Source organism: Colletes latitarsis, chromosome 10, assembly GCF_051014445.1.
Source record: "Colletes latitarsis isolate SP2378_abdomen chromosome 10, iyColLati1, whole genome shotgun sequence".
Taxonomy (NCBI): Eukaryota; Metazoa; Arthropoda; class Insecta; order Hymenoptera; family Colletidae; genus Colletes; species Colletes latitarsis.
In genome coordinates this window covers 13,036,594-13,058,391 of record NC_135143.1, presented here as the reverse complement: position 1 = coordinate 13,058,391, position 21,798 = coordinate 13,036,594, and the positions used below count along the sequence as shown (strand labels likewise).

Sequence of the window (21,798 nt, the reverse complement as noted above, 5' to 3'; positions counted from 1 at the left end):
AAGAAAAAGAATGGATTTTTTGAAAGGTCTGCGGTAGAATGACCTCTTAAGCGTGTCAGGGTTCATCGATCATCGGAAGATCGTATCATCAACGATGGAGGACCCTTGTCTCGGTTTCCACGTTTTTCTTAAGACGATCAGTCTCGAGGCGCGACCCAACCGTGTCGGAATGGTTCAATTAATCAATTACCCGGTCAATCATCTCGTTAGCTCCCATGAAAACTACTCCTTTATTCCACGAATAAATCCTGATTCTTATAAATGGGGTTCCACTTTGCAGCAGAGTCAGGCAAATTTAATTTAATTGATTTATGATGTCACTTGGATGTCGATTTAAAATTGTTATTCGTTGTTTGTAAATAAAATTTGCCCCACTACGAAATTTTAGATCGAATATGCCCGCCATTGGTCGACGGTTCCTTTGGAGAGCAGCCTGGAGGAAGCTTCGACGTTTCTCGACAGACCGGCACTCTCATTTGCTGGCAAACGGTGGTGGTTCGGCAATTCCTTGGCATGCTAAAGTTAGCATACAGTCAGCACGGAGCCAAGTGTGCGACCGAGATGGTGAAATGGAAGAAAGAGGGCAGAGAGACAGAGAGGGAGCGAGAGTTCGCACGATGGAAATAGAAAAAAGTAAAAAAAACAGGAAGCAAGTAGAAAGTTTAGGGTCAACGGGAGTAAAGGGAGCAAAATGAGCGATCTCCGGGGAAAACGAGCAAGAGAAAGACAGGAAGGACGAGAGACTGTGGGTGGAAAACACTCGAGACGGTAACTGTCCTGGTAAAAATAATGAGCCACTTCGAGTATTAATAACTCGACCGCGGTAACGTGGCCCCAAAGCGTTTAGAATAAACGCGAGTAATTACGCGTCTTTGAAATTTCCACGCTCGAGCGTTTTCTCTGCGTGTCTCGAACGACTTCCGGTACCACAATCGGTTCGCTGTACGCTGCAAGACACGCCATAGTCGGGTACAGTAATTTTCGGATAAATGAAACAAAATCGAATTTTTTGCGTTTCAGTTATTCGGAAATTTAGAAACAATCGATTTGTTGAACAAAAAAATTTGTTCGTATTATCCGAAGATCACCGGTAAATTTCGGTTACCAATAACTGTTAAATTCCGTGATGCGTTGTTCATTGTTTTATTTAAAACATCATTGTCACCCAGCGCTAGAATTTTCGTTCCACGTCTTATCGAACGAGGGTTTAAAAAAGAAAGTATAATGGGGAACAAACAGTACTTTTCGCAGCGAAGGTTCAGTTAAAAAAGTAGGTACAGTAGAACCGCGATAGTCTTGAGAAATCGAGGCTGAAAATTCCTGCCTAATTTGTACGATAAGTCCCCATTACGAACTCTAACGTGATTAATAACGATTGGAATAACAACTTACGTTACATGAAAAACGATTTAAATGCATTCAAATCGTCGTTAGGTTTTTTAATGTAAGTACTCTTATTATTAATTACTGTCTCGTTTATTAGAGTTTCACTCTGCTATAATTTACATAGTTCCTTTCTTTTTGCAGGTCTATTATTCCTGTACAGGTTTGGGTAAATTTCATTCGCGATATATTTATTTTTAAAATAGTTTTTGCCTCGCTCCTTAACCAGCTTCAACGTCTGCTTTGCGGCAATAGACTTTGATTAGATTTTAATTCTCTATAATGTTTCATCGAGCAAGTCGCGACTCTTGTCTTTTTGGGTCCCTAGTAAACAGCTAAGTAGGTGTTTTATCGACAGTATTAATGTCCACATCAAAGGAAGCCAATGTACAAAGGTGAACAACGTCGTATGAAATTAACTAGCGACGATCGCAACGTATTTAAATCGTCTATCGCGTGATCGTCGATCTTTCACGATCAGCTTTCGTTCCAAATGTTCTCTTACTATCGACATAAGCATCTATCGAGGTTTTACTGTACACGGCGTAGCCTTGACGGTTCGACGAGCCAGCAGTGGCCCCAAAGTACCGGGAACCCCTTTCTAATATTCCACTGAAGACTAGTCTAACTGCTCTATCGACGGAACGCAGCCTCTACGTTATAAAAACCTAGTAAAATATCATCGCTGTGGCCTGACTCCTCGCGAGTACAAGCGGTTCAGGAACATTGGCACAGTTTATAGTTTCTTCTTCTCTCGGCGTCGTTGCTCGCGGAGCTCTCGGTCGATCCACCGGGTCGGGAGATTCGCGATTGCACGGATAAACCTCCGCCCTTGCGATTAGAAACGTTCGGTTGGTCTCCCCGGAAACAGGAGTAATCGTTTCCCCGTTTCGTTCCAGGCGAAGGGAACAAGGTCCGGTTCAGCTTTCGAGGGGGTCGTCGGTGCCACAGTTGGGCATCGCGGGAGAGAACACGACGTTGAGCGCCGTCAACGCGGTGAAACTGTACGGTTGGACTGTTCGATGTCCCACGAAGCACGTTCAGTCTGTTGCGTTCGGATTCGTGTAGGAGAATCCACGAAAGACGCCCTGGTCCATCGAGGTGAGGATCTGGTCGGGCACCGGCGTCAGACGCGGTCTCTCCGCGGTGAACGCCGTGTCGAAGTATTTTGTGTCCAGGGTGTGCTCCAAGGCTGGCTTGAACGGCGCCTCCAGCTGCCTCCTCTCTAACCGGTCCCACGGCAACGACTGCGAAATCGAACATTTTTAAAGGTTTTAACACGTTAACAGCCTCCCTGTGAATCTAGTTAGCAATCTAATTAAAATTATCGGATAATAGATTGTACCTGAAAGAAGGCGTGCAACGCGATCTCGTGACCGGGCAGTCTCTTCCCGGAGTCCTTTTCCAAAAGGCAGACAACCATGTCCGTGGCTTCTTGGCTCAGGTACCGCGGTATGAACGGTCTTTCGTTACATATACTCCAAAATAGCTCGTCCTCGTCGCAGCCGGAGAACGGCGACTGTCCCGTCAGCATTTCGTACAACAACACGCCGTACGACCACCAGTCCACGGCCTGGTTGTATTTCAGTCCCTTTATGATCTGCAATGCGGAAACGAACGTCGACTGACTCAGTCTGATCATTACGAGATTTCCAGGAAGATGGAGAAAGGTGGTGAAACGGAACGAAACGTAAATTTCTTCATATTATAATAATATCAATAGTATCATAGTAATATCTCCAATTTTTGTAAGCCTTGGCAGGAGGCACTGGGAAAACTCTATGGTGCCTTAAGCAAGGGCTTATTTTACTGGTTGATCCAGTCTTGCCTAAGACATAGTAAGGAAACGAACGTCAGAAGTCTTGTAATCAAATTACATTTTCCCCAACCGTGTCAGAAGATTCGTTTAACCCTTAAGTGAATTATTGGGGACGCTGGCTATACAGTATATTTTCGGTAAAGAATTTTTTTCTCGAAAGTACGTAGGATTTCGGGGGCATGTCTATTCACCAAAAATGATTGTAATTGACTCCCACAACCGAAACTAATTTTTCCAGAATGATTTGAAATTGTTTAATTCACTTTTTTAATAACTTGATATTCAAGAAATTAATATTCTTGATTTTTGTCTTATTTTGGTCTCTAGAATCTTCCGTTAAAATTTTTCCCAAGGGTGGCCGAACACCCTGTATAACCCTCCATTAGTCATCATTTTTAACATCAAGTAAAATAATTCAGTTGAGATTGAGAGTTCACTTAAGGGTTAAAACATGTTGAACTATGTAATAATTGCTGAGGCAAAGAAACGAGGACACAAATCCTTACCTCGGGAGCCATGTAGTCGGGCGTGCCGCAGAATGTGTCGGCCGTCCTGTCGAGGAAGATCTGAAGCTTGCACATGCCGAAATCCGCGATCCTGATGTGACCCTCGAAATCCAGTAGCACGTTATCCAGCTTCAGATCCCTGTAGACGATGCCTTTTTTGTGCAGGAAGTTCAGTCCAGACCAGATCTCGGCCGCGTAGAAACGAGCCCGCGTTTCCGAGAAACGGCCGGACTTCTGAATGTGGAACATCAAGTCGCCCCCGTTCAGATACTCCATCACAAAGAACAGGTGAGAGTCGGTTTGGAAGGTGCAGAATAGATGGCAAAGGTACGGATGCCTCGTAGCCAGGGTCAGGACCTTCCTCTCGATCAGGGTGCACTCCACGTCGTCGTCTTCGAGCACCACGTCTTTTTTCAGACACTTCACCGCGTAGACGCATTCCGTGCCCCGTAATTCGGCCAGCAACACCTTGCCGAAACTGCCTTTGCCTAGAACCTGAACAAGTTTCATTGGAAATTAAATTTCTCCATTTGTTGAGGAACTCTGAAAGTCTGTCGTTCGAGATCAGTGACTTAATACTTGGTCGAACGAGACTAGGATGCTTTATTTAGGGAAGTCAGATCTGGAAAAGGGCAGAAAGCTAAGTTAGAGCTAGACTAGTTGATGAAGATATCAATTCCTTTCATAGACCTTAAAAGTGGAGTCGTAGTGGGGTCTGAAGGTCTAGAACTTAACGTAGACTTAACAATCTAAACTTGGACGAGAAGAATTAACTTTCTTCATATTTTAGTCTTGTGGGAGACTGTTTAAAACTGTCATGATCCTTGAAAATCGAGTCCAAATGGGCTCGTTGCCAGAAGAAAGCCGAAGATTTGAAACACTGAAACCTAGTTTCTGACGTGGACAAGAAAAATGAAGTATCTTCGTGTTGTAAACTTCTGTAACTCGGTACTGATCCTTGAAAGTCTAGTCTAGATGAAATTATTACCAAGGTGCCATAAACTTAAGCTTAGCTAAAACGTTTGGCTTCTTTCAAATTTTAGATTTTTGTACAAGTATTCGAAATCGGTTTTGGCCCTTGACCGGGCAATTTATATCAATCGCCAAGGGAAAGTCGACGTTCTATAGGATTGAAAGCTAATTTAGACTCGTTTCGTACAAAAATAAATTAAAGAAAATATTTTTTCAGTCTGGATTTCAATGGATTGCTGCTCGGATTGGGCGACGATACTCGGAAGCGACCAGTTGCCCGATGTTCTGTATAACCGAGGGAAAATGGAGGTCTGGAAGGGTACACGGTAGAAAGTTCAAGCGTCTAAAGCGAGAATGCCGCACGTGAGAGTACCTCCGGCTGTTAAAAATAATGCGTTGCGTGGTGCTAATTCGGGTGGTCTATTTGAGTGGTGGCCTGCTACAAAATCGAGTCTGTTTTAAACTATCTCGCGAATAAACTCGCTAGTTGGCAAAAAGCATCGTACAGCTGCATCTTCCCTGATTTCAAACTTTCCACGGCGTCCGCCTAGACGACCGCCTCCGACATCGTTCTTTTTCTCGTCGAGCTAAACGCTCGGTTTGCTCCGTACTCGTTTCTCGCCAGTCGTTTGATTCGAGTTTATAAAACGCACGAATAACCAATGCAACATCTCTAGTTTCTCCATATTAATTTTTGTCAACTTTAAATTGCGTCTCCTGACTAAATTTCGTAAAAAAAAATTCGATCATTTTAGCCGGCCATCAAACGAATACCGACCCACCGGGCTACGGTTCGATTGTAAACTTGAAAATTGAACGTCTACGCGAAATGGTCGTACCGGATGATTTCGCGAGAACTCCTCGTGAATCAGCCGAGTTCACGTGATGTAAATACACGTGATCCGTATTAGCTTTCGTCGAGGCCCGAGGACCGAGCCAACGCGTTCCGTGCGGCGGCTCATAAATTTTCAGATACTATATTTACAGGTAGTTAAACGAGCCGCTCGCGAATAGAGCGAAGGCTCATGAGAGGAGCCGAGCTTTTCGTCGATACTCACGACTACTCCACTTCTTTGCCTTCCTGACGATCAAACGCGAAGAAAATCCAAACAAACTGTCCACTAATCGACAAAAAATAAACCAGCTATGGCGTGGTCCAGCTAAATCAAAATATTTTATAACTTGAGTAAAACAAAATGAGATTACTGTTACTCAAACTTCGTACGCCACCCGGTGAGATTAGGGTCAAGGAGCTAGCCCGATTCAAAGAGCACAAATTTAGATTTTCTCTTTGCATATTAATATATAAGAAAACAATGTCGAATAGTTGACTATATTTTTGGAGATCGGGCACGCAGAACGAAAATAAAAGTCCAGTCGTTAGGCGTTTGATCTCCGGACGTATTGGATCCACGAACCTGTTTCCGGGTACTTCTACGTATCTTGGAAACTGTTAACGATAAATTTTCATGGAGCAAACATTGTTTTCTCCTCACATATAGTGTAAATATACTGTAGAGCGAAAGCTATTCGAGTTCTCGGATAATTTCGCGGCGTTCGGTCAGAGAAATTTCGAACGAGGAAGCTTTGGCAGGAATTTAACGCGTTACGCGTGTCTAGGTAAACACCTTAACGAGCCGCTCTCGTTACAATGACCAACGTTGTTCCGTCATCGACTCACTTTGAGAAAATTGAAGTCCGTGACTGCGTACTTCTTGAATCTTGGCAGGTTCGTAGCTGGCGGCGTGATACGACCGCTGGGGAAGTGGTCCGACGAGTCTGAATTCCTCTGGGTGTCCGACGATTGCGACGGCGCTGCGAATTTCAGATAAAATCGACCGTTAATCGACCGACCGGTTCAACCAGATCATTTGCATGCATCTCGTTTTGTTGTTCGATCAAACGTACACCAATCAAACCTTTCAATACGTTTGGAATTTCAATAAATCACCGGTGGTCAAGCATTAATCTTTGCGATAGTTTGCTGGATGGGAGTTCAAATCAACGATTATCAGGTCAAAAGATATAGAAGATTAATAATGCAGTTGTAGTGTCTGTTTAATTTTGAGTCTTCATCGATTTGAAACCTCTGAAGATTCTTGAGATATTATAATAAATGGTAATCTTTAGATACTCGGAACTACAATATTATATAAATTAGTCATTAAGGAGGAATCTTGACCATTAATACAAATTTTCCATGCGTTTTGCAGGTATCAATCTTGGACTTTTAATGGATGAGGTATGTATCCATATAACATGTAGGAGATTTTCTGTTCGTTAGCTGAGTACAAAGAAGCCATTCATAGGAAAAACAGGACTGAAGGAATTATTCTCACCTACAAAATCCGATCCTAATATCGAGATCGCTTCGTTCAAACAGGAATGATTCGTTAATAAAGATTTTTTGTTTTTTTTAGGTATCCTTATCGCAAACACTGTATTCGGATTAATAGTATTCGCAAGATTAGCTAATCATATTAGTTTTTAAACAGCACCAACTTTGAATTAGTGATAAAAGAAGATCAGGTAACGATTAATATAGATTTTTCGTGCGTCGTGTATGTAGCCATATTTTGGACCCTCTTTTAGGATCTTCTCGAGCCAGAATATGTTAGGATACTCTGTCTCTCGTCAAATCTCGATTAATAAGCGCATTAATTGTCGATTCGCGTCTGGCGGGCGAAAAGCAGCACCGAACGCGCGATTTTGGCCGGCTGACATTTTTCGAAAATAGAGCTGACCGTCCGATGACGTACGCAGGACTCGAGGAGCCCGACATAATTGATAGATTAGGGGACACGTAGGATCGTTGCAGCGCGCGAGAAACCGACGGTACCGATTTAACGTTGATGCAATTTCATTTTCGGCGGGATCGCGATATCAAACATCGGTCGCGAAAATTATTTATTGGCCCGCGAATGGGTTTATGATTGCCACGTGGAACGCTGACGGAGTCATAGATGAATGCACTCCACGGGCCAGCCAAGTCTCATTGCATAGCCAAACCGATCAGGTTCAAAACAAACGCACTATACTGTGCTTTCCAACTTTCCAATTCCAACAATTCTTTTACCGATTATTGTCGTTATTCATAAAGCGAAATATCGTAGGAAATGTATTTGTGCAAATTTGACGATCATCTCCAGAAATACTAAAATCAAATTTAATTTATATTATTTAACAACGATAATGTATAACATTTTTATTTGTTACACGTTAATATAAAGTTTCAGAAACACAGAAGTATCGTCTATTCGTAAGATTAAAAGAAACAAATAATTTTCACCGAACGTAATGAAAATTTATTGCTAAAAATCGGGTGTTGCAACGCCGTTTTATTTACGTAGTCTAACAAAGAGCGTAGAGAAGCTGGGAATTTCGCGTCGTAAATTCAAAATGAAAAGCTGCCGCGACGCGTAGAGTAAAATTCCCCGAATACTCGTACGTTCGCGAGAAATGGCAAGATAATCTTCCGCGTTATTCGCGAGAATTTTAGATCCACGATTCGAAACTCGTTTATAATTAGATCCTCGACTTGAACTTTGATTCATTTCTCCAACGTCCAACGACAACGGACTTTGAACATCGACTCACCCCTTTTTAGAGCCTGCAACGCTTCCGCCACGAGCTTTTGGTTCAACCCGCAAAGGTTCCCAGTGAGCTTTTCGCACTTCTTGTGGCAGGCCATGTCGCAATCTGTTTAAAAGTTCGCCAAAGATGATCGATAAATTTTTCTTCTGCTTCGGTTCGTTGCGTTTGGTGCACCTTGAACCGGCAACCATTACCTTTTACAGCTTTTTAAATAACGACGCTATTTGGTAGATCCTCGATTATCCGGTGTAAGCAATGTTTTCGACCGTCCGTTGCCACCTTAAACGTTTGAGTACCAAAGGAAATAATAAGACACGAGAAAATTATCAAACAAACACATTTTTTAATATTTTCATCTTGCGTTTTTACGTCTGATACGTTTATCGTTGTTTAACTCGTACAATAAAAAAAAAAGGAATGTATCGCGAGACAGAACAAAAATGAAATAATACCAGAAAGTTTGAAAAAAATATTTACATAAATAACTTTGTAATATCGTACGTCTGCGTGGCAAAGGAAACAGTAAAATACGAGAATACGATGAAACAAACATATTTTTTAGTATTTCCGTCTTACTTTTTCTTTCATACGTGGCAGTTTTACGCTCGCTACCAAGGATAATCGAGGTTCTGGCGTACTATGGTTCTCCGGGCGCCCTTTTGTTCGACTCGGTTCCGCTGAAACCAGTGATCTGCCGTCGGAACGGTCCGTCTTCGCGTTTATTTTTCTACTGACACCAGCTAAATTTATCTCAAAACTCTTGTTTGCACCATCAACCATCCGCGACTGCATTATGAAGCCTTGAATATTGTTATGAAACCGCGTCACGTTTTATAAATAGGAGCACGTCGTTCGTAACCACGTGGATCGGTATCTAAGTACGATACGCGAACAAACAATTCACCATTTCTAGATTGATCGCGATTCGACCAACGTTTCAGAGGAAATTGTTCAAGAACTGGTTCCTCGGAACACGAGCATGCAGAGGGACGAAAAAGTTACAAGTGGTTGCATCTTTTGATGTGAACAAGATGGTGGACAGTGTCGTTGACACTGTGGCAACGACCTTATCTCACATCCAATCACTGGTTCCGCGTCTGCGAGTGAAACACGGCAGGATCTAAGATCCTGATGTTCAAATACAAAAGCGCCATCCAGTTTTAACCGATCAGGCACCCACGATAAACTTCGATCGGTTCGATCCTCTGGTACCAATCTTTTCCTTGTCATAAAATATTAGATGATTAGAATCGTTCGTTTCTCGGAGCAAGGCCGCCTCTAATTTATTCTTATTTTTTCAGGGAACCTGTTCGCGGTATGATTACTTTGACGGTCCTTGAGACGTCTACTTCGCGAGAAGACTCGAAATGCGAATGTCCTGACGCCGGGATTACGATTTCGTTGGCCGGTGTCCAACGAGAATTTTTTGTTTTCGTTTGTCGAAACGTCGGGGTAGATCGACCAGCGATCAATCTCGTTTAGTCGTCTACGAATATTTTTAACGCGTGATGCTACACGAGCCGGCTATATTCGCGAATTGCAGCGCAGTTTCGGCGCGAAGACAAATATACGAAACTTGGGCGCGTGCTAGGCCAATAAAAATGTCGGACATGCACAGCCAGGCGGGAAACAACGACGACGTGCGTCCATGCAGGTACAACCAAAGAAAACAAGGCTCAAAGGATATTAGCGGTCGTTTTTTAGTTCACGAAAGTCCAACGAAAATCCAAACTGTCAGGCTCCATGGATAAAACGCGCTTCGAACGTTAGGAACGAAGGTCCATTTTTCCAAAAATGTCGGTTGCAAAACCTTTCGAGAAAGACATTGAAACCGACGCATTCTCTTCTCCGCAGGTACCGGCGTCGTCCGCGCACAGAGAAGCCAAAGTAAAATGGTCAGGGAGTAAACAAAATGTCGGAGACGAGATAAAACGCGCAAATCAGCCGCGGAGGTTACGCAAGCATTCCAAAAATATTGTCGTGACAAAGTACTCGATATCCTCGGCGAGCCGTCGAAGCCGGAGTCGTTGCTCCTGGTGGAGTTCATCCTCTTGTCAGGGTCGTCGTCCAGCTCTGTGCAGGTGGAACGACTACCGTCTGTGCTCTCCGTGGTGGCGGTGCTGGTGGTGCTTCCGGTACTGTCGCTGCTCACCGACGGCGTCCTCGAGTGATGCTTCCGTCTCTTGATTTTGGCTCGGCGAACCTTGGACAGGTCTCTGGGAGTCGCGGTTAGCAGCGCCGTGGGCGTCGTATAGAACATCCTTATGAGATCTATCGGTCTCTGTGTGGGCGTGCTCTTGGGGCTTGTTTTCGACAAGATCTTCGGCTCTGGAGGCTTCAGGCTATCCTGCGCAGACTTGGTTGAGCTCTTCTTCGACTCCTTCGACTCCTTTCCAGCCTCCTTTCCACTGGAACCCTTCTTGGTCGTCGAGGACTTTTTCTTCCTGACCACTTTTTTCTTCTTCGACGACTCGGGACTGCCTTCCGGGGTGCAGGTCGCGGTAACGTCCTGGGAGGGGACAGGAGTGACGTCCTGAGAAGGGACAGGAGTGACGTCCTTGTCCGGTTCCTCGACGTTGGACAGGTCGTTCTGGTTGCTCCACTTGGACAGCTTGGACAAGGCAGCTTCCGACCATTCGTTCGTCGGTGTTTTAGGGTCCTCTTCGTCCTCCGGTGCTTGGGTGTCCGTTCTGACGGGCGTCGTCGCCGTGACGATGTTTATGATCGGCACGGAGACGTCGAACACGGGCGTCGAGACTTCGGAGACGAACACTGCGGTGTCGGGAGTGCTGGGCACCGAATCCTCGCGCTTCAAGGGAGCTTTCTTGATCGTCGAGTACGCGTCGTTTTGTGCCTCGCCGATGGCTATCGACAAGTTCTTCTTCCTTTTCGGCCCTTTCTTCGACACCGCCACGTCCGTCTCGATCTCGAGTGTCACCTTGGACGCCGACGACTCCTCCTCGGCCCTCCGCTCCTCCTCGGGGATGTTACCGAGCTCGAGCCCGAGCGCCGCGACGCTTATTTTAGCATCGGTCTGTTTTTTCTTCTCCACTTCTTTTCCACCGGGGTCCTCGACCGACCGTCCAGCGTCGTTGAATCCTTTCGCCGTCTTCGTCACGCTCGGGCTCTCCGGACCCCTGATCTCGCTCCAGAAGTCTATGGACTCCGTCGACGTGCTCTTAGACAACGTACCGCTTTCCCCGTTGATACTTTCGAACGACTTTGTCGACTTGTCCAGGGGCATTCTGCTCGTCGACGTCTCGTCCGCGGAGACGGACTGCTTGAAAGTCTTCTGAACCGACGCTTTATTCTCCCGAGAATCCACGCTGATGCTTCTGTCAAGATGGACGCCACCATCGGCGACCGCGTTCGACTTGGACGCTTTATTTCTCCAGGGTACCTTCGTTTCGATCTTCTCCTCCGCTTTGTTGGTCTCGGTCTTCCTGACCTTGAGCTTTTTCTCGACGTTCCCGGCGGTGGTCGTCGCTTCCGTGTCGTTCGTCTTCCGCGCGTCGCTCTTGGAAACTTTCGACAAGGTCGTCTGCGCCGCGAGCTTCGTCGGCGACGTCACATTACCAGAAACGTTACTCTCCGGTCGGCGTTCACCTTTCGCGGCTTCCTCGGACGGGTATCCATCCTTCGACGAGGAAGCGTTCACCAAGGTCACGGCTTTGTTCGCCTTCTTTCCCGGCAACGGACCACCGACGTCCTCGTCACGCTCGATTTTCGTTGTGTTTGCCAGGTACTCTGTGTCGCGTAACGATAGCTTTGGCGCTTCTACGGCATTATTTTCATCCGTATTAATTTTAGACGGTTTTGGCAGCCCGTCCGCGACCGATGGAAGCGCTACGCTGGCGCTGGTCTCGCGAGCGAGCGGGTCAACAGCTACCGTCGCGCTCGACGCTTCGGTCTTCCGCGCCAGGGGCTCCTCGCGGCCCCAAACGCCGAGCTTTTTGGCTGTCGAGGGCTCTGGCCTCCTTTGCGCCTCTTCTTTCTTCGATGACTCCTCATCGATCGGTTCGTTCTTGCCTCGAGCGGCCGGAACTTTCGGATATTTCGAAACGATCTTGCCAGCCTTCGGCGAGTCCGGAGCCTCTTCGTCGATCGTCTCCTTCTTACGGGGCTCCGCACGACCCCAAACTCCGAGCTTCTTGGGCACCGTGAGCTCTAGCCTCCTCTGAGTCTTTTCTTTCTTCGGCGAGTCTGGAACCTCTTCGTCGATCGATTCCTTCTTATCAGACTTGGGGGTTTCAGCAGCCTGAGTTTTCGAATACTTCGAAACAGTCTTATTCGCGTTCGCAATTTCGGAAGCTTTTTCCTTGATGTCTTCTTTCTTGGATTTCTCCGACGCCTTCTGCGTGTCATCTTCGGGCTTCTCTGATATTAAGTCCACGTTTTCCATCTTTCGAGGAACGACTCCGTTCGCGACGGTCTGCAGCTTCTTCATCGGATCGGTCTTGGCGGTCTCCGGGGGCGTCCTGACCGTGAAATGCACGCTATTCCTCGAGGTGTCCTTGACGTAGGGCCTCTTGACAGGCAGTACAACCTCCATCTCAGACTCCTCCTCGACGCTGTCCCTCTCGATCTTGCGGAAACCGAGCTTCCTAGGCACGGGGATCTTGACGCTCTCGCGAAACTGCTCGATGCTTTGGCGATTCGTCCCGCTGCCGATCCAAACGGTGGAGAAGTCTCCGACGCTGTTGCTCGCCTCTATCTTGTACATCTGTGGCTTCGAGTGTTTCCTGTCCGCCTTCTCGTCCTTCTTCAGGTCGATAGATACGTCGCTGGAGGAGGTGCTGGACCTGCGCTCCCTCTCGTTCTCGTCGTCGTCGGGCGGCGACGGTTTCTCGGTGGGTCTCTTCTTTTTCTTCACCTTCTTCAGACTCTTCCTCATCTTGTGAGCGGTGGCCTCCTCCTCCCCTTGGGAAACAGACTCCCCGTCGGTTCTAAAAAACCCAGCGGCGTTCCTGGTCCCCCCTATGGCTCCCTTCTTAATCAGCGTCCCTCGACGGACCTCGTTCTCGATCTCCGCCTGTTCCTCGGCCACCAGAGTGTCCAGCACTTTCGCCTGCACCTGGGCGTACGCCACCTCCCTTTCCAGCTGCTCCGGGTCCAGTTGGATGTCCGCGGACGATCTTCGTCGCGTGAACCGTCTGGTGATCTTCTTCTGCGCCTGTTGCAGTTCCTCCTGCTCATCGTCCTCCTTCTCCAAGTTTACCTGGTGGAAAAGACGCGTTTCCGCCTCGTCGAGCTTCTTGTCCTTGATCAGAAACTTCTCCACCAGCAGCTCGCCCACGGATTTCTCGTGTCGCTCGTTGTGCTCGCGCAGAGCCGGATTGTCCTTCAGAGCCTGAGACCTGATCTTGATGGTCGGTCGATCGCGACGCAGACGGTTCCTCTGGTGATTCCCGTCGCCCGACAGGATCCTCGGCGTCGAGACGTCGATGTCCGCGGTGTCGATTACGCGTCTAGGTCGCGCCGGGACCGACACCGGCGAGTAGCGTCGCAACGTGCTCAACGGCGACTCGGAGATCGTCGACAGATGCGGGGAAAACCGCGACAGCGTCGTGTGAAATACTCTACGCGAACGATCCAAAGTTCATTACTACGGCTACCAAACGAAACATTGTACACGCTTGCGATACTTATGCCCTAAACCTAACACTTTAATAGTTATACCGCTCAAAGAGTTATAATGAATCGTGCTAATTATTAGGAGTAGAACGATCGGACGACTCAGACTCCGAAATCTCAAGTTAAGGAACATCATGGTGGTTCTACGTGAAACGGACGTAAGGTCCTGTGGAAAGGAAAGGTCGAGCGCTTGCGAGAGGAACGGTCCTTCTAGTGGCGAGTACGAGAGTACTTTTTGAAGATACTGGACAGGTTCTCAAGTACCAAATTTATTTTTAAACTTCTGAAAAGGGATGTTAAAGTATTAATCTCGATCTTTCAGGCGTTCTATTCTCCATACTGTTGGTATTACTCGACAAACTAGTTCCCATAAATATGTTCTCTGAAGCAATATGTAAGCGACAGGACTTAACAACAAAATAGCGAAGACACGTTCGACGAGATTAAATGGAATACGACTGTAGAGGTGGTCCGTGGCGTTTTCGAACTGAAAGGTGGTTAGGAACGCGTTAACCAGTTATGCAACTGGTCGATGACACGCGATGACTTGTACTGTCGATGATAAGTTCTTCCATCGCGTCGTATCAATACCAGACGGTTGTTTTCACGGCCCATTAGGTTGCAGAATGGAAGAAACACTTGTTACACGCGTCGCTGAACTCGATGACTCTCGATTTGGCTCGGCCATGGTCACGAATGATTGACAGGCTTCGATTCATGAATCGACGGTATATCTGCGATGACAAACAAGTGGCGAACGGGCACACGTGTTGCTCGTGGTCGACATCAACGGTGGATCGAAGATTGCAAAGATATATTGCCCCTCTCTAACCAATCTCATCTGATAACTAAAGCCGCAGGAAAGATGAGAAACGTCCAGAAAGCGTGCCTCGAGGTCCTCGTAAATTCAAGAATATTCCACTCGAAACGAAATTCTGATTTTACTAGCAAACACGTCCGACATACCATTATTACGAAAGAAAAGACAAGCTAGCCAGCGGGCGAATCTAATATTTCTGTTGGTCGTTCGCGAACGAAATTTGCCCAACACTGATTGCATCGTAATTCGCAAAGTCTCGTCGAATATTTTTTGGCAATGCGGCCGACGTAGGAACGGGAGAGCACTATCGCGTGGAAATTGCAGCGCGTCCAGAGCCCGCGTTGCTATTTTTACGGAGATATATTCTCGACGGTTCCGTCGTCTCTTGTAATCTCTTTGATTTATCTAGCGGTTTGCCGAAGAATTAATCGACGGTCGTTACATTTTACTAATGAGTTAGCCGCTTTGACGGATCGTATGTCATATTCGCGACTTGCCAAGATCCCGAATAACGTACGCGGGTCTTCCGTAAGTCCGACGTCCGTGTTCTAATTGCGGGAAAACCTGGTCGCTAATTTCTTCCCTCCCCCCCGAAATTGCGTAGAATTCTCGCGCGATGGTATTTCTTCCCCGACGATCGACGGGAACTTGGTAACCGGCGTTTCTATTTTCGTTTCGCGGGTTCGTCGCAAAGATAAGACCGAGGAGCTTTCGCTTTACCCGAAACAATGGAAAAGAAAGAGGATAAAGGAACATCGTGCTCTTGGAACATTGTTTCGACGCGTGCAGCGTGGACAAAGGGACGGAAATAGAGGCTCTGATGGACGAAGATAAAATTGAACCGCGGACGTCCATCGGGGAACGCTTGAATGGATTTAAAGATACCGCTGGTCAAATAGTATCAGGGGTAGGCAAAAGTCTCCACCGTGATCGTTCTATCGAATCTGCAGAAGGAACATTGGTATATAATATGGTTGAGATCCCGTTCTGGATAATCCGACGTCTATGATGCAATTGGGTTAATGGAAAATCGAACGATCGAGAATGCGGTACTAGACAGTATTTTGAAGCAAGAATAGAATCTACGTTGAAACATTAAAGACAGGATTCCATAAATAACACGGTAATAAATTATCTGGCAAAGAGAAAATTCCAAATTTTGGATTGAATATCCAACCGGGCATTCTGTTTCGTTGCGAGAGACAAACCAGAACAATTTAACAGACTCGTAAGTATAAATAAAAGGGGTGTTCTGGACCAGGTAACATGTGTATATTTCACGGTAAAAGAAAACGGAGATTCTTCTACTAACGGTACAGTAAAAATATTATTGTATACAGATAAAAAAGAAAATTATATAAGAAAAAAAATGTGCTCCATATCGCTATACAAGAAAAAATACGAAAGAATATCGAAGATTCGATGAGGAAATATCAAAATAGATTACTGATAGATTGTTAATGGCTAATCTAGAGTCCATCTAGAGTCCATCCAGACTGGGTTAAAAAGATACTTTCTCTTTGAAAACAGTAACGTATTCCAGTATCCTTGAACAAACAATTCAGCAGAATTTTTTTTTCCAAGTAAACCTATTCCGATGGTGAAGTAAAAAACGCATTTCTGGAGAGATTCAAACATATCAAAGAATCGCTAATGGATATTTAATCATTATCGAACCTTGACTGCTATAGAATCTAAGGTTTCCATCAGAATATCGTCGAAGAACCGTCGATTAAAGACAGATAAGAAAGATCCGTTGTCCAGGCTAGATTAGGAAGGGCATGTTTCTTTTGAAAATAGTAACGTAGTCGGTATCTTTGAGCAGTTTAGAAGGACTATTTTTTTCCAGGAAAATCTGATGAAACAAGAAACGCGGTAATTGTTTCTGGAGAAGGAAAGCGAGAAGGTTGTCGAAAAGAGAGGCTTACCTAGGAGTGCTTGTCATCAAGGAGCTGTGGTTCGCGTAGGGTCCCCCATAGTAATAGGGCAGACCCTCCCCGTAGTACGGCATCGTGTCTATCCAGCGAATTCACGTGTACCAAGAATCGAAACTCGAGCAGCGGACACCAAGGGGACACTGTTACCAATGGCACAGTCGATTCGCCGTTCTCGGAGACGACTGAACGCGTCGCGGATCGCCGGCGAACGCGTTCTCAGGTGTTCGCGGAGACGTTCTCGCGGTTCAGGGAGCCAACACCGACTGAGTCTAAGCCAGCGACCCAGTGTAATAATAGCAGTCTAGTGTACGAGGCTTCCTAGCGTCTAACTATACTAGCTGGACTCTAATAACCCGTACAGTCTCTGCGGAACGAATATTTGTAGGGTTGTAGGATCTACGTGACTCAGAGTTTCGGTACCTATCTTGGTCAAAAATATCCAACGTAACCGACAGATTCGAGAGAAACGCGGAGCTTTCGAACCGACGACTTTCGGTGCAACTGCTGTGACACCGTTTTAGGTGAACACCTGTAGCGAACCGTTCGAATTGGGACAGCGCCTCGTTGCATTTAGAAAAAGTCGGGCCTGTCCGACTACCACGACCACCATCGCGATAGTTGCTCTAGTTGGATGGCAAAATCGTTCGAATTAGAATTACACTGGTGGACAAAATACGCCCCATTCAACCGACGCTAACGTAATAGATCTAAGAAAAGTGTTTTTGTTACTCGTTAACGGAATGTTTCGAAATTCGTATAGGACAGTGCTGTTAATCTGTCGCAAAACTCATTTTGTCGAGCCTGTACTCTCTTATAAATCCTTTGATAGATCTTGTCGATACAAATCAGAAGAATACGAGTAAATGCACGCCGCATGATAAACGATTAAACGAGCATGCACGATTAAATTTAGGAAAATTTAGGGGGAGCACGCCAAACACCGACCAGTGACGATGCAATTGCGTTTATATCGAAATCATTCGCAAACAAATCGGAGACAGTGCATCGTTGTGTTCGAGACGCTCAGGAAAATGGATACCAGACCCCGATTACGTAAATCTGCGTGCGAAAGAACGCGCGGGATGCGATTTGTTTCTATTTACGCGAAGTGGGATGGTCATTAGAGGTATTTTGAAAGATCATTGGCAAACCGTTTTCGTGTACTATAGCGCGATTAGCGTTACCGCTTTATTGTCACGATAGTTTTTCAAACCCATCGGCGCAGAAGACTCGCGGGAAATTCCTCCGCCGTTTTTACGTGCTAAAAGTTTGGAGAAACATCGGTTAACATGCGACCATGCAACGGGCATGCATTCGAAAAAGCTTGAACGCATCATGCAAGCTCGTATGCCAAGCAGTTTCGTGTCGTTGTCTCGTAGAATCGTGTAAAACGCAAATTTATGTACAACAACGCGTCGACGCGGGCTGACGAATCGTTTCGCGACGCGCCCACCGTTTCTCACGTTATTTCGCGTTGCAACGAACGTCGCGATTCGCGCCAAGCGGTTCTTTCCCTGGTGCCTATTGTTGCTCGTTCAAGGAATGTTGGAAATAGCCAGCGAATAAATGGCCGACTCTATTTCAAGACGGATTGACGATTTACGTACAAAATATACACGATAACGCGCGAAATGGATAGCTGATTTTAGCCGAGTCTGACACGTAGGAGGAATCTTGACGAGCCAATACGCATCAAGGCTTTTCAGGAACGGTACCAGAGGAAATCTTCGAACAAAAGTATCTCCGATCTGGACGATGAACTTGCAATATACTTCTTTTCCTGACGTTCGGTTTGAAATTTACTAGAGACCTTATTCGAATTCGACGAAATGTACCCCACAATCCTCATAAATTTGCAGATTCGTAGGTCTACATGGTCGTTGCTCTTGATTATCTTTGATTTTGATGAAACTTTGAAAATATTGGACACTTGGTTCTCTTATCGGTTGATATTCATACTCAAGTTTTCATACTATTCTTAAAGTTTTGGATGGAATGCTTATGTAATTAATTAAACGACTTGAAAACTAACAGAGTTACTAATGCAAACTTCACTATACTTAGGACCATTACAAAATAATCACAAGTTCTGATCACCCTTAGCGGTGCCATTTATGATTTTTATGAACTTTTCTACTGAATCATAAACAATTGAAAGTTGTGATTTGTAAATATTTAAATCCACAGGGGAAGGGGGCGTTCGTCGACTTCGAATAAGGTCCTTCCATCTGAAATCTAAAAAGTGCATTTATCGTTCAAGGTGCATCAAGGTATTCAGAACATTTGTTAGCGTAAATATCGAATGGTTTACTTACCTTCGCATCTCAAACCTTGTCGGAACAGTCCATACAGCAATGAGCCGCAGTGATCGCAAAATGTGGGCGACATGAAACTGTGAGGCCGAAACCTGTGAGGCACATCTACCTTGAAACGCTCCCTCAAGTACTGCCATTGAACAAGTATCAACAGAATTAGAATCAGAGATAGCTATGCACTATATTTTACTAGACCAATCGCTTTTAGTAGTAATTAAAAAGTGTACTCGATTCGTGCGTGTAAACGTACACGACCGTTTGTAACAGAAATGCCATTTTTCATAAGTATTAGGACATTTGGCCGAAACGTATTCTAAGTAATTAAAGTATTGCGTTTGATAATGCCGAAATTATTGAATAGAAACAAAATGATGTTTCATCGTGACAGCGTCGGGGCTATATACGATAAAAAATGTTGAAAAACAACAATTGCAACACATTGCCTCGTTTGATTATCGCTTACATTGTCGAGTGCAATGCTTTTTAATGGGTAAACAATTCGAAAAAGTCAATGTACCAGGGAACAGCGTTTAACAACATTTTAATGTAAATATAATAACTTTTTTTAAAAAATAGATGAAAGTTACCAAGAACGGATTTGTATTTTCCACAAAATTTTTAAGGACAAAATTGGACACGAGCTTATGGAATGACCTAATACTTATGAGTAGCATTGCACGAACAAATTCTGACGGAACGAAGGGAAGGACGACTTCCTTGCAGAATTTGGTAGACCTTCGCGAGACGTTTCGAACAAAGCGTGGGAATGTTGGTTCATCTTTAGTAGATGGATGGAACTGTCATCGGTGGACTCACGAGGATCAGTCAGACACTTACGATCGTGTTCTCGGATTCCCTGCCGCTCTCCGGGCACTTGGTTAACAATTTATCGTGGCACTTCTTGTGCACCGCCGTTTGGCAGGCTGAAACGCGAGATGGAATATCAATAGAGGCGTACAAACGTGAATCGCGCAGTGTACTTGCAATGTAACGTAGAAAAACCCCGTTAGAGGTTCGATATTTACCTTGGCACTGGTATCCCTGCTTCCCGAAGCCCCTGCGACAGATAGAGAGCACGCTTTAGATTAATCAACGGACACGTTTGCTGGGGAATGGCCGATACTTGAATAATGTATGTCTATTTTTAGGCGTACGCGCGTATCAAACCGACGGAACGTCGGTCTTTTATGATAAATCGAGGTGCTTTCTCGTTACCAGCCAACTGCGCGTTAGAACGTAAATTATTGATAAACGTGTGTTTATACAGGGGATCGCTTCCTGCATGGTAGGCGTAACGCTGAACTACTCCAGTTGTCACGGAATGCTACGGATAATCGAATTTGACCATTCGTCACAATTGGAGCCTGTTGTACCAAGTTCCCTATAGGACCGTTCGTTACAACCGTACCAATGTATCTCTGTATCAACTCTATTTACACTTTATCGGGTATAAATTGCTTCGGACTATCCCTGCAATCAGTTCGATCGACGAGCACGTGCACGTGCACAAGACTCGTATCGTTTATTTATGAATTCTCTATTTTCACATTAAAAGGATTAACATGATCCCAAGAGGGTAACAAGAAGAAGAAAAAATAAAATAAAAGATACTATAAGAACAATTACTGAACGTTGGTCGCTCAAAGACTGAAGAAACGGATAAAAGATGACGGCGAAGGTTGTGAATATTAACATTGTTTATTCAGTCCATATACAAGGGATAGTGTTAAAAAGGCAATGTGTATGTCTTAGTATAATTAAGGTGTTAATACGCAAAACACTGATCAACTAGTGTCGCAAAGTTTTTTTTACTGCTAAATGTTACCAGAGAAAATCCTTGCAGAAGGCGCAGAAGGTCGGTTGCCTGAAGAACTTCGCGACCAGTCTGTGGCCCCGTACAACGTGCACTTTGTTGTGCTTTACCGCGCCTCTTCTCTTAGTAATTGGACCGCCAACGTTATTTTCGTAGAAAGACGCCGCGGCGATATCCCTTCGAGGCACTCTCGTCTTGTAAACGTAAGCCTTTCCCGTGGATGTCGTAGGAGGCAGGTCTGCTGGATTCAATACGGGAATCCGTGTCCTAAAATAATTACGAATAAATCGGAATTTCAGAATGTCTGTTAACTTTTAGATACTTTGCTCTAATCAAACTTGTTTCCATTTCCGTTACATCGACATCCAAGTAATTTTGTCAAAATTTTAGAACCGGAAAGAGATCCATAAGGACGCGTGAAACATGGAAGCGCGATGTCGTTTGTCACGTTGGATTTCCTTGATGGAGCAACGTTCACGTACCGAGCAGCTCACCTGTACGTATACCCTTCAGCGCCCACGCGAGCCTGCGGGCTTCTGCGATCCACGGAGGACTTCCGGCCAGCTGCGGGGCCGCCGCCCGCGTTCCGTCTTTTCGCGTGGGAGCCACCGGTGAACATCATTTTCCCCGGATTCGCTTCCTCGTCGATTCGTACAGATCCTCTATCCGTCCAAACTTTTTACGACCTCGTCCAGCGAATGTTTGTTCATCGTCGTACGCGTTTCGATCGGCTTTGAGCTGCAAATATACTCGCGTACAGCGCGTCGAATGATCGCGAACGATCGTGGGTGCTACCTTTTCAATTTTCCAATGCGCAACGCTCGAATTCCTGCGGAGATTGACGCGTAATGCAAGAAGAATTTACGCCCGTCGGTCAGCGGCATACTCGTACCAACGCCTCGACGCATCTTTTTCGACCGATCGGGAACCTTGTTCGCTTCAGTTTCGCAACAAGCGTGGCGACGACGCGTCACATGGTGGTCCGTGAACGCCGAGGCGGTCGAT

General features: G+C 45.6%; 1 protein-coding gene across 1 annotated transcript; it reads right to left on the bottom strand.

Moving 5' to 3' along the window:
- Positions 1 to 1,127: 1,127 nt before the first annotated feature.
- Positions 1,128 to 17,026, bottom strand: LOC143346775 (uncharacterized). The gene is made up of 6 exons (XM_076775239.1): positions 16,657 to 17,026; positions 10,267 to 13,853; positions 6,362 to 6,495; positions 3,709 to 4,203; positions 2,729 to 2,983; positions 1,128 to 2,630 (listed from the first exon to the last, which is right to left on the bottom strand). The coding sequence occupies exons 1-6, from the start codon at positions 16,737 to 16,739 to the stop codon at positions 2,424 to 2,426; spliced, it is 4,761 nt and encodes a 1,586-aa protein (XP_076631354.1). The 5' UTR covers positions 16,740 to 17,026; the 3' UTR covers positions 1,128 to 2,423.
- Between the last annotated feature and the right edge of the window lie 4,772 nt (positions 17,027 to 21,798).

Excerpts from the sequence above, each read along its gene's own strand:
- LOC143346775 (XM_076775239.1), bottom strand. The coding sequence starts at position 16,739 with ATGCCGTACTACGGGGAGGGTCTGCCCTATTACTATGGGGGACCCTAC. Across the intron at positions 13,854-16,656 it reads TTGATGACAAGCACTCCTAG|AGTATTTCACACGACGCTGT; the intron begins GTAAGCCTCTCT and ends TCGTTCGCGTAG. Across the intron at positions 4,204-6,361 it reads CGGACTTCAATTTTCTCAAA|GTTCTAGGCAAAGGCAGTTT; the intron begins GTGAGTCGATGA and ends AAACTTGTTCAG.